Source organism: Chelonia mydas, chromosome 3, assembly GCF_015237465.2.
Source record: "Chelonia mydas isolate rCheMyd1 chromosome 3, rCheMyd1.pri.v2, whole genome shotgun sequence".
Lineage (NCBI taxonomy): Eukaryota > Metazoa > Chordata > Testudines > Cheloniidae > Chelonia > Chelonia mydas.
The window spans coordinates 98,991,163-99,004,973 of NC_057851.1; the positions used below are offsets into that span (position 1 = coordinate 98,991,163).

A 13,811-nucleotide genomic window follows, 5' to 3' on the forward strand; every position below is an offset into this window, starting at 1 on the left:
CTGGGTCATCTAGCAGGCAGGAGGGAGGGCCATGCAGAGTTCCAAGGGGCAGAGGAGGGGGGAGTTGCCTTGCTCCAGTTGGGAAGATTTGAATTACAACGTTGAGATCGCTGGAACTCTTCTTTGGTGCCTGTTTTCCCCTCCTGCTCTTGAGCAGAGGTTTGTGAATGTGGTGAGCAGCAACAGGCAGTGGCCGGACAGGCCCCTCCCCTGGGCTGCAGCCGGATCCGCCTCTCTATTCCCCAGATAAATTACTAGTGTCCTCAACAAATTCCTCAGCTTTCTCTCTCACTCAAACACGGGCAACAAGCGGGGGTGGGGCGGGGATCCTCTCTTGACTGCAAACCTATCACACCCCAGGGCGAGGGCAAGCGTCTTCTCAAGCTGAGCTATTCCCCCAACGCCTGCCCCTGTGGGAGCTTTGATCCCTGTGCATCTCTCAGACCATGTCCACTGGCTCGCTCAGCGATGTGGAAGACCTTCAGGAGGTGGAAATGCTGGAATGCGATGGCCTGAAAATGGATTCTAACAAAGAGTTTGGGACGTCGAACGAGAGCAACGAAGAGGGCTCCAATTGCGAGAACGCGTCCCCCCAAAAGGGGAGAGGCGCCTCAGGCAAGAGGAAAAAGGCTCCCACCAAAAAGAACCCTTTAAATGGAGTGAGCCAGGAGGGGAAGCAAGTCCAGAGAAACGCCGCCAATGCCCGGGAGAGAGCGAGGATGAGGGTACTCAGCAAAGCTTTCTCGAGGCTTAAGACCACTTTGCCCTGGGTACCTCCAGACACCAAGCTTTCCAAACTGGACACCTTGAGGCTGGCATCCAGCTACATTGCTCACCTGAGACAGATCCTGGCCAATGACAAGTACGAAAATGGTTACATTCACCCAGTCAATCTGGTAAGTTCCAGCCTGGGCGCGTTTAATAGTTCATCAATACACTTGATGGCTGAGGTGAAGGGAGGGGGAAATCAACATGTGTTGTACCCTTCAGACAGGACTGCTGGCAGATCCACTGAGATCCACCATTAGGGGCGTTGAGGTGTTGCGTTTTATTAGAATAAAACAGACGCCTTCCAAGTCACCTCCCTCCCCAAACGCTGTTAGCTGAAATCTTAAAAGATCTTAACGTTATAATGGCACTCCTTTTTCTGTGTTCATCTGCTCAAAAGGGGGTGACAGGTCAAAAGCGCTGCAACTGTGCAAATCGATTCAGTAACGTCTTTTACACACACACTGTTGGGAGAGAGACGACATCCCTAAAAAACCTGTGTAACAAGTTCATTATACACGCAGTATTTATACACACAGGGTTTCTTGTTCAATTAAGTACTTTAACATTGTTCAGTATATAGGAACAGGTCCGATTTCTTAACGCAGGAGTCAGTCTTCATGTCTTCTTTATTTTCTGGTGTTTATTGCTGTAAAATAGCACACACACACACACACACACACACACACACACACACAACCCCTTGCTTTTTAAAAACATCACCATAGATCTATTCTTTCAATACCTCGGATTTACTGGTCTCGGGATGTTTCTTTTATAAATGAGAACTTTAGAGTAGGAAAAAAAACCCTCTAAATCCTAGTCCTCTAATTTCACCAAGGATTTAAAAGATGTATTAGGTAATTGTAGCTATTACTGTAGAGTTGGAAGTACAGTAAAGATAAATGAAACACAAGTTCTCCCTCATATATATGTTGATTTGATTCATTCTTGCTGTACTGCCAACCGTATCCATAATAGTAATAATTCAAACCACTGCAAGAACTGAATACATTTTCTAAAATCGGTGGTTAAAACAGATCATTCTTTCTCTTCATTTAGAGTTTAAATTTTGATACATGTTTGGACATTGCATGATAAATGAATTTCATAAAACACTGCGGCCGTTCAGTGGGGTGATCTTCTTTTGAGCTGCTTTTCAAACGTTTGGGACTCCGCGGGAAAATAGCCGGCAGTTTGCTATCCACGAGGTGATTTGATAAGGACTTGAGCTATTTATTTTTAAAATAATTGCATCTTAACTCGTGGGTAAACACAGCAATCTAACAAGCGGGCAGACTGCAGTCTGAGGGCAACCCTTTTGTACTCCTTGCAAAATGTTTTCGGGGGTGCAGCTTTTTAGTGGTAAGGCTATTAAAGGAGGCTGCTCTTCCTGCAGCGGTAAAGCGAGGGGAAAATAATAATATAATTTAAATTATGGGTCTAACCCGGCACTCTTTACTCAGCTAAACCTCCCCTTAACCTCAGTGAGACTTTTACCTGAGTAAGAACAGCAGGAGTTGGCCTTCTAATAGTAGAATTACAGTAATCGGTACAGTGTAGAATGCTGAGACTTTTGGTAAGACAGCAAATGGATTTCATTTTAAAAACAAAGGAGCAACATACGAGAGCGGTGCCTTGACATTACCCAGTTTAGGAAGAACGGTGTTGATCTGTCTTTACTCGTACTAATTATGTGGTCATGCAAACGCTATCAGTTATCTAAAAAGCAACAGAGCGCGGTTTCTGGGATGGCTAGACCACGATTCATCACTCGGAGGACTATATATAATCACAAGGGAGAGAGACGAATGGCTTTGGGAGGCTAAGCGTTTTTATGTGCGTTGCCCCTGAGTACAATCCAGCGGAGTCATCGCTAGAAATGACTAACCCAGCACCTGGTTGCCTAGCTCAACAGTTTTTTATTGCTGGTAAAAATGTGGAGAGGCTACTCTGCTCGTGTGTTCTGGTGTATCACAGTCGCACTAGACACTTGTAATATCACAGTGATAACCCCCCCTTTTTTTTTTTATCCCCTTGCCCATCCCATGTCATTTCCTGCTACAGACTTGGCCTTTTATGGTGGCTGGCAAACCAGAGAGTGACCTGAAAGAAGTGGTGAACACAAATCGCCTGTGTGGACCTACAGCATCCTGACCAACCTCAAGCTTAGGAGACCATCTTCAGTGTGTGTGCAAGGCGGGGGAGATGGAGAGGGAAGCTGGAGACTCCCCGCTAAGGAACACTTTATAGAGACGCGGAGATTCAGTCTCACTAAAGAGGAGACCAAATGTACATTAGCAAAGACTCCACCCCAAAGATCCCATATATTTAACTTTATTAACGCGTGTACAGTTGGTTGTCCTGCAAAGCAGCCTTGCTGGTTCAAGTGCTAATAGCGAGGAAGATCAAACACAACGTACCAAAATGTGTATCTTTTGTATGATACATTGTGACATATGTAGATTCATAGAATAATTGACTTTGATAGTCACATCTATAAAGTAATTCACGTTAAAGATATATAGATATATTTTCTTCAAACAGGTTTTGCTATATTTCTGTGAATAAATCTTGCTTTCTATAGAAAATAAATACAGAGCGGTCTAATTTTCATTTCAGCGCTGGAGCGTTTTGTGGAATGACCCCACGTTCTCGGTTCTCCTGAAAGCAACCACATTTATGTGGGATGATAGATCCGGGAACAAAACTCTTTGACCCCAGATTATAAGGTGTTTATTTTCCTAATTAAGAAGATTTAGACCCTATCCTTTGGGGGTCGGGGGATGATGGTGTTTGGAGCCTGATTGCCAGTTCGCGCTTCTTTTTTAATATTTTGTGGAGAAAGAGAATTACTTCTGAAGTGTGATAATAACCTGGCAGATTGGGGATTCCAGCATTTCTAAAGCAGCCTCCTGCCATTTGAAACTGACCAGCCACAAAGTTCGCAGCCTGCTGCTCCACGTGTACTGCTAGAGGTCGCATGGCACAGCCGTATTGCGAAGTACACATTAATATCGATCGTCTAGGCTAACTCCTTACTCTAATTTTAAAAAGACTGACTTTTAGTAACCACGGGGGAGGAAAATCCAAGGCCTGATCAATGCTGGAAACGGTTTTCCTCCCCTACAATGTAATTTCGGGGGGAAGGGGTGTTATTTAATGAGTTACTTATTGATGAAGTACAGCTAGAGAAAGGATTCCCCCGGGGCCCAGGTTCGTGGTGCCTAGAATTTTTAATTTAAACATCTTCCTCTCTATTGATCAGATAGTCTGTGGGAGATTAAAGTTGAGATAAACAGAGCGCGCCGGGCTCTTTCCCCTGAGCCAGCCGAGTCCACAGGCAGCTGATGCGCCAGATCCCACCGAGCTGTTTAATGTTTCAGGGTTATGACCGCACTGTTTACAAGATGTCTTCGGTTATTTATACTGTTATTATTAGCAGAGGGGCTTTAAATTTCCGCTTCACTTGCTATTTCAATATTTTTTTCAGTTCAATTTGATACCTGGGTATTTTCTTTTTCTTTACGAAAATAGACAACATTGGCTTTCTGGTCGCTGCCTTACACTGTCTCTGTCTCCGCCAGGAAGAGTTTACCAGGAAACGGGAAATGCACAAGAACAAAAATCAAATCAAAACAAAACAACAACCGCTGTAATGCAAGTTAACGGTCTCACGGGAACCTTAAGGGTTTGCTTTGGGGGAGTCAGGGGAAGACAAGACCGCGCAGACAATATAGCTGATTTACACTACGGGCTAGGTGGTGATCCGATTCGATATCACTGGGAAGACGGAGAGAAAAATCCAGGGCCAGAACTCTCGAAGTTAGTGGTTTAAAATTAGGCACCTACATTCATATTTCTGGTCTGATCTTGCAAGCACGTTTGCACCTAAGTAACTTTGTGCATTCCAAAGCCAGTGAGATCCCTGGGCTAAGTCAAGGTAGGTGCAAAAGTTTTTGTGGGACCTCAGCTATCTAATGACCTGATTTTCATCTACAAGCCCATTGAAGTCAATGGGCGCTGCGGATGCTCCGAACCTGCGGGAAACAGACTACTTCTTTCAGTGCCAAACATTAGTTACCTAAGGTTCAATCCTGAACCCTTTAAGTCAACGGCAAAACTCCCCTTGACATCAGACATCTACAGCTGATCATTTTGGTCAAGATAAATAAATCAGATAGTAGCCAATAGAAGTTTTGCTCCAGTGAGGACTGCGAGACTGGGGCCCAGGTATATATTTCTGATTTTGTATCTCCAAAGCCTGCGCACTTTCTTCTTTTTCTAGTGATGTTTTGTTAACGTTTCTTCTCTTTGCTCTAGGCTCCATCACACTGTCATTTCCTCCATTTCATTTCTGACGTCTCCGTGTAAGTCTGATCTACGGTCCTTTATTCAGGCAAAATCCCTCTTGAAGGATCCTGCCCTGTTTTACATAAACAGAGTCCGGACTCAAATAGGAAGGAGTGGTGAGGTCACAGACTCTGTATTATTAGATGAATGCTAATAATAGCTTAGGATAATAGCTTTTTGCAGATCGGTTTCCTGATTTGTCCAATATATCAGCGTAGTGAGTTACTGATTATATTTTTATTTTACTAACCTCTAATTTAATTTTACATTTAGATTCACAAATTATTTAGTCCCTCAAGTGACCCAAATCCAGATTACAAGAGAACTATGATCTAGTAAATTCATGTAACTAACACTAAACTGATAAACACATTATGGTCTCATAAATACAGCTAAAGAAAATAACTACCTATAACATATATGTGGGGTGTGTGTATATAATATATATAAACATGTTTGTGTAGGATATATATATATATAAAATCTGGGTGTGTATGTGTGAATTTGAAGTAATTGTTCTAATACTTTTTAATAATAGTGCTATGTCATTTAACTTTCTTCACATCTTTAACTTAACACTTGGTGAAATTAAAAACCCAGATACACATCCCTATCTGGGGCAAACTAACATAATCTCCTTGTCTTCAGTGGAGCTATGCCACTTTAAAACACCTGAAGATCTGGTCCTGAATATTTTACTTATTATAGGGTAAATATAAATGGGTCAATCCTAATTTTTTGCACACCTAAAGATGATGGGAACCTTGCCTGAACAAAAATTGCAGGACCAGAGGCGTGCTCTTACTTCCACAGAATCAACTGGAATTTTACCATTCCCTTCAAGAGGAACAGAATCAGGTCCCATGACCTTAAACTAGGTGTACTTTATAATCAAGGATCCCTTGAGAGTCACATTTTTATGTTACCTAATGAAATAGAAAAAATAATTGTATTGATACTTAAAATCATTAATTGGGTCAATATTAACTACTGCTTACTAAAGAATTGAAACCAAGTGCTGTTCTCTTTTCACACCTTGAAGTCAATGGGAGTTTTGGGTGTACAAAAAATGCAGGATTGGACCCCAGATTTCCTACATAAACAGGTTCCATCTTTTCACCACTCCAGTTCTCAACAATGACTAAATTCAGTCAACACTTTCCTGCTCCTTTTTTAATCTGGTGATATTAATAGTTCATTAGAGGCTAGGATTTCAAGGGATATTTGCCACTTTAAATGTACAAGAATAGGGTGGTGAAAAAGGAAAGCATCTAAAATGGAAATATGAGAAATGTAATTGCAATCATGGATAAAAGCCTGCATTGAAAACAATGGAGAGACAACAGGTTCATAGACACATAGTAGATACAAGGAGACAGATTCTGCCACCTTTACTTGCTTTGGGTAACACCTTATTCTGCAAGTAGTCCCATTCAAGACTACTTGTGAAGTAAGGTACTTCTCAAAATGAGTAAAGGCACTGGAATGTGGCCCAGTGAGACCAATTGTGCAGCAAACAAAAAAGCAAATGGTTTTACTTAGATTGAAAAAAATGAACCAAATGTTTTTCTTTACATGTATTTAAGAGATAATGGGTGACATTTTCAAAAACTTCTAAGTGACTTGCAAGTCTGAGTCCCATTTTCAAAAGCGACTCAGGCAGTTAGGAGTCTAATTCCCATTAACTCTCACTGAATTGTGGAGTCCTGAGTGCCAAAGTCTCTTTTGAAAATGGGATTTAGGATCCTAAATCTAGTCTTAAACTATTCAACCAGTCATCACCCAGGCTGCAGGGCTTTGTGTTCAGAGTGTATTTGCCAGCAGCAATCCTCATGAAGCAAGGAGGACTGGACAGCAAATGCTTGTCTTCATTTAAGCCTATGCTATCATTTCTGTTACTCTGTATGATGGAACCACCAGCCCATAAAACACCAGTAGTATTGTTGCTAGCATATCAGGGGCAGGGAAGCCACAAATGGTGGCTGCCTTACTTCCCCTATAGAAAGAAAGACAGATGGCCTATTGCAGCACAGTCTGTTATTCCAGGTTAGAGCCTGAATTAAGTTTTCTGCAGTGGGACACCTGCGGTTCACAGCTGCAGAGCAAGGAGGTAGAAAGGTGTGGGGTTTGAGACGGAAAACACCTCTCTCCACCCAAGGTCAGTCCATTTTTCCTTCTGCAGTCAGGCGCACTTGGTTGCTGTATAGTGCAACCCACAGATGTGTAATGAACATGGAGTTGTGTTTATTCCATGTAAACCCATTGACTTGGAAGCACTGCCTTCTTTTGGGAATTGCACAGCAGCCATTGCCGTACATCTCAGGAACAAAGTGGGATAATTTGAACCATTAAACATCACAGAAATTATGTATTTCAATCCTCCAAACCCCTAATACTATTAAAGTATTGTATTTTTCTGCTATAAAAATATTTCCCCTCACCCTCCTGCCCTACCTGATTTCCCTTTCATCATTCATATCCCTCATGAAAACATACTTCTTCTGTGGAGCCTTTGTACAGTAGTCTAGACTCAATAATCCAGATGTTCATTAAAACATACGCAGCAGTCTTTTAAGACTGTACCCTCAACCTGTGCATCACGTGTGTGAACTTTGCTATCTGTATCTGAATTAGACTGAGAATTGAGGATAGGGACTGTGTTTTTACAGCACTGATAATCAATAACACCAATGAGATCTAAGGACCAGGTTTTTTTCTTTTTGGAAAATAGGTATTATGAAGAATATGACAGCAATGCCATTGGTGAAGTCACATGCAAGCACGTTTTCCTAGGCAGTCAGTCACAATTGTGGGGTCAAAAATGTTCATGCTTCAACCAAATACAATATTTTGCAGTGTCTGATCATAGTATATTGGTTTCACATGGTCCTTTCCCACAGATGAAAAACCTTAGGCCTGGTCTGCGCAGTTTTTGTACTGATTTAATTATGGCATTCAGAGGTGTGATTTTTCACTGAAATAGTTAAATCAATGCAACCCCTCTGTGGATGCAGTTATACCCAAATGAAGGTGCCCATACATTTACAAGAGCAAGCTATATCTGCATAACTATGACCACACAAGGGGTGTACCACTGTAACTATACAGGTTTCAAATGGATATAGCTAAAGCAATCCAAAAACTCCTTGCGAACAAGCCCTTACTGTCAGAACAGTCTTGAAATTAGGCATTCTTGTGACTTGTAGTTTTGTCCTGAAATTTGAACTTCTAAACTTACTAAAGAAACATTAATATGTGTGTGATGTGCGTACAAATAGGCACAGGCATCAATTGAAGAATTTGAAGTGTCCCTGGTGAGAAAGACATTTGAAAAATATACGTCCTGATGCCTTAAAATATGTGAGGTAATTTTCACAGAAAGAGTGACAAAGACAAGCAGATCTATAGGACACTGCACTCTTTGCATAAACCGTAACCAAGTCCATTTCCCAGATATAAATATGGATTAACTGTTTACTAGATTCATCGGTTCCTAGGCCAGAATGGACCACTCTGATCATCTAAACTGACTTTCTGGATAACACACGCTATAGAACTCCCCCAAAATAATTCCTAAGGCATATATTTTAGAAAAGTCCTTTTTGGGTTATTTAGCTGTTGTTTAGAACAATGTGGGTGAGGTAATATCTTTTATTGGACTAACAGACGTTGTTCCAATAAAAAAAATATTACCCCATTCACCTTGTCTCTCTAGAATCCTGGGACCAACATGGTTACAACAACACTGCAAACAACGTCATTCCAGATCAGAGAGGCCAGGAGAGGTAGTAAGTTAGCTCCCAGAAGGAGCCTCTGATTGTGTAGCTACCCAAAGAGGAGTCAAGAGTAAAGGTGAATGAACAGCCATAGAATGATCTCTCTTCCTCCGGCTACTGCTCAGTCCTTCAAAAGGGAGGGGGAGGAACCATCAGCATCTAGATCACAAAAGGGCGGAGTCAGACCACCAAAGAGAAAGGAAACATAGCTGAGTGAGCCTGAGAGCTGCAGCTGCCTTTGTCTACCCCGGGAAGAACATCTGTGAAATTCTGGACTACAGCAGCAAGGAGGAGGCAGAGACAATGCACGTTCCCAGGGATGGAGCACACACACAGAGATAACTGTTCAACTGGACGGCAGCCCAAATCGCTACAGCTATATACCTCTCACCCTTCAAACATATATGAGACAAAAGCCAGTGTATGACAAATGACCAGAATGACTGTGTTACCCCTGGCTTTTGGGTTTGTGCCTATTGTGACATATTTAATCATCAAGGCAATATTTTTCTTCGCTGAAACAATAACAATAATATGCAGTGTCTTTTATACAAACAAAATAAGAGACTGCAGAATAACACCACCACCACTTACATATAGTGCTTTTCACGTTTCTTCTATACTTAATGTTCTCCCAGAGGCAAGATAAAAGATTAGTTAACAATGCTTCTTGGGTGAAAATTAATGTAGAAATAGAAAAACACAGTCAGCAACCCATCTACACTAGGGCTCCCAACATTGCTAGCACTGGTGGAACGGAACCAGTAATAGCAACTAAAACATTTGTACAATTTCCTTAGTGAGGACAAGGCTTTTGTATTTTCAGAGGAGCACAGCCATTGGGAGTTGAGAGTATTCAGCACCTCTGTGCAAAGAGAATTCAGCACTTTGCAGGATCAGGCCCTGGAGAAACTGATGATAGAAATACAGAATCTGAAACTGAGTGATTCTGAAGAATATACGAAGAAACTAGAAACAAACAGAAACATAATCATTTCCCCTTTTCTCCATTTTATCCCACACCACAATCCAGCCACTTTATCAGTGGAAAGCAGAAGCCAAATCTGTGACAATTTAATGTGCTCAGCATCTCACAAGAGTTATTCAACACCTCTTATGTTCTAGGCCCTGGTTAATATTCTGTTGCTCTTTTAATTTTATTATTCCTCTCTTTATTTCCTTGGTATTGCCAACAGAGTCTTTTTGTGCAAGGATATGATCTGAATGTTTGATTCAATCCCAGCTGCTGAAATTAGATATAGTTAAGCAGGAAAGATGGTACCATTCTGCCTGCTGTAAAGTTACTAAAGGACAATCTTGTCGGTTGCTCTGTATCTTTTCCTTTTTCTTTTTGATATAGCACTTCTCTACATTCTTTTTCATGCATAAGGTTGTAAAATAACCTTTTGTTTACTTGAGTATAAATGGCTCTGTTGAGCTGTTTTTACTATTTACACCAGACACATAATCATATGATTGAATATACCGAATGAGAGTTATCATACGGCACATAAAGGCATATCTATCTCAGAAGCATATGAGTATACTGAAGACAAGGGCAGCAGATAAGCCAGAGTGCTTATACTATTTACTATATCTATACTCAACAACCAGTGGGTGCCTTCCCTTACAAGCCTCTTCCCATGTGTATCTTTCTCCCTAGTGACTGCTGCCTTCTGAGAGCTCCTCAGCAATCCCTGAGACACTCAGTATAAGCTCTCTCTTGATGATGATCTCCCCAAAAAGATGTTGTTGCCTCCACTTTAAGATTTGGTGCAGGATCTGATTGTCTCTAGATAAGTATTATTAAAACAGAGTGCACACTAGCTCTTTCAGTATAGTCTGGGATACTTAATTAATTAGCAAGTCCATTACAAAACAAACAATAACTGCAGGTGCTTAGGGCTCAATTGTAATTATTTTCATTACCATAGCACCTAGGGGCCAAATTTGAGAACAGGGCCCTATTGTGCTAGGCACTGTACAAACATAATAAGAGACTGCCCCACCCCCCAAAAGCTTACAATCTAATAGACAACACAAATGTTGGAAGAGGAAACAGAGGCAGAGAGAGTGAAGTGACTTGCTCAAAGTCACATAGCTGATCAATGACAGAGGCAGGAATAGAAACCAGGTCTCCCAAGTCGCAATTCAGGGCACTATCCACTGGATCAAAAAGATAGCAATAGCTAGCCCATGCACTAGATCTTCAAAGGAACGTGAGAGGGAGCATACAACCTATAGAGAATTACAGGGAGGCAGGAAAGAATTAGTTGTGTGTTGGAGGAAGAAGCAGCCACAGTCCAATTTAGAATGCTGTAGGGGAGCGCAAGTGATCCAAGGTCTTGTAGAGAAAAAACAGGGAAAGATGGCTGTGGGAGAGCATAGGGAAGAGTTTCAAGGTATCTGATTAAACATCTAAACTTTTTACCTAGTTTCTAATTGTGTGCAAGCATTTGCTTACACAACTGCCAAATTTGCATGCAAACTTATCAATCACAGAATTTGTATGCATAATTGTCTGTTTGCACATGCAAATACAATAGTTGTATATGCACCTGCCTGGGCATACTTATGTGGACAAATAGAGGCCATGTCTTGAAAATATAGCCCAGTATGAATGAGGAACAAGTGGTAAACAGATAGTTGTAAGCTCAAAATAATATGGGATTAATTTCTTTATAATACAAAAATATATTTATAACATCAGGGTCATGACTAAGCATCTGTATGGAAGTAACACTAGAAGAAGTGAGGACCTGAAAAAGTAACAGTAGGTTTGTGGAAAATAAATACATTTAGAGAGACACTGTTTGTAACACCAGGCATTTAATAACATGCTAAAAAGCAGGGCATTAAAGCCAAAAGTTTAGCTAAAGTGCACTTTATCTTTTTTTCGTAACATGGCTGCCTGGTTACTCACAAATGGACCACAGATCTCCAGAGAAGAACCTCAGCATCCTTTGGGATGGTATATATAGCACCCCAGAGGAATTGCCAAGTTCCACAGGAGGCACCATAGGAATCTGTTTAATGGCTAAGAGATCTTTTGTAACATCTGAGGTGACTTAGCAGACCACAGACAAGGAATTAAAAGTAACATGACACACCCCAGAAAACTGCTAGAGATTCCCTGGGGTGTCACTCAATTACAGGATATGAGCGGCTGCTCTAAACTTATAAGAATCCCTCCTTTCAAAGAGTTTCTTCAATTTACTGTGTTTCTTCCATGTACGTTTCTTGCAGTGTGATTGTAGCCATGTTGGTTCCAGGATATTAAAGAGACAAGGTTGGTGAGGTACTATTTTTACTGAACCAACTTCTGTTGGTGAGAGAGACATGCTTTTGAGCTATACAGAGCTCTTCTTCAGTAATGGGAAAGGTACTCTGTCTTTCATCAAAGGCAATTTGTCCAGTAACAGATATCACCTCACCTCCCTCCTTAGGCCCTACGCTACCAGCACTCCCACCTATCTTCGAGACTCCACTGACTTCCTGAGGAAACTACAATCCATCGGTGATCTTCCTGAAAACACCATCCTAGCCTCTATGGATGTAGAAGCCCTCTACACCAACATTCCACACGAAGATGGATTACAAGCCATCAGGAACAGTACCCCCGATAATGTCACGGCAAACCTGGTGGCTGAACTTTGTGACTTTGTCCTCACCCATAACTATTTCACATTTGGGGACAATGTATACCTTCAAATCAGGGGCACCGCTATAGGTACTCGCATGACCCCACAGTATGCCAATATCTTTATGGCTGACTTAGAACAACGCTTCCTCAGCTCTCATCCCCTAATGTCCCTACTCTACTTGTGCTACATTGATGACATCTTCATCATCTGGACCCATGGAAAAGAATCCCTTGAGGAATTTCACCATGATTTCAATAATTTCCATCCCACCATCAACCTCAGCCTGGACCAGTCCACACAAGAGATCCACTTCCTGGACACTATGGTGCTAATAAGTGATGGTCACATAACCACCACCCTGTACCGGAAACCTACTGACCACTATGCCTACCTACATGCCTCCAGCTTTCATCCAGACCACATCACACGATCCATTATCTACAGCCAAGCTCTACAATACAACCGCATTTGCTCCAACCCCTCAGATAGAGACAAACACCTACAAGATCTCTATCAAGCGTTCCTATAACTACAGTACCCACCTGCTGAAGTGAAGAAACAGATTGACAGAGCCAGAAGAGTACCCAGAAGTTACCTACTACAGGACAGGCTCAACAAAGAAAATAAGAGAATGCCACTAGCCATCACCTTCAGCCCCCAACTAAAACCTCTCCAACGCATCATCAAGGATCTACAACCTATCCTGAAGGACGACCCATCACTCTCACAGATCTTGGGAGACAGGCCAGTCCTTGCTTACAGACAGCCCCCCAACCTGAAGCAAATACTCACCAGCAACCACACACCACACAACAAAACCACTAACCCAGGAACCTATCCTTGCAACAAAGTCCGTTGCCAACTGTATCCACATATCTATTCAGGGGACACCATCATAGGGCCTAATCACATCAGCCACGCTATCAGAGGCTCGTTCACCTGCACATCTACCAATGTGATATATGCCATCATGTGCAAGCAATGCCCCTCTGCCACGTACATTGGCCAAAGTGGGCAGTCTCTACGTAAAAGAATAAATGGACACAAATCAGACATCAAGAATTATAACATTCAAAAACCAGTCGGAGAACACTTCAATCTCTTTGGTCACTCGATTACAGACCTAAAAGTGGCAATTCTTCAACAAAAAAACTTCAAAAACAGACTCCAACAAGAGACTGCTGAATTGGAATTAATTTGCAAACTGGATACAATTAACTTAGGCTTGAATAGAGATTGGGAGTGGATGTGTCATTACACAAAGTAAAAC

General features: G+C 41.7%; 1 protein-coding gene across 1 annotated transcript; it reads left to right on the forward strand.

The window, feature by feature from the left end:
• Positions 1-266: 266 nt before the first annotated feature.
• TCF21 (transcription factor 21) lies at positions 267-3,360 on the forward strand. The gene is made up of 2 exons (XM_007058045.3): positions 267-896; positions 2,836-3,360. Exons 1-2 carry the CDS (start codon positions 447-449, stop codon positions 2,923-2,925), a joined length of 540 nt encoding a protein of 179 aa, XP_007058107.1. The 5' UTR covers positions 267-446; the 3' UTR covers positions 2,926-3,360.
• The last annotated feature ends 10,451 nt before the right edge of the window (positions 3,361-13,811 follow it).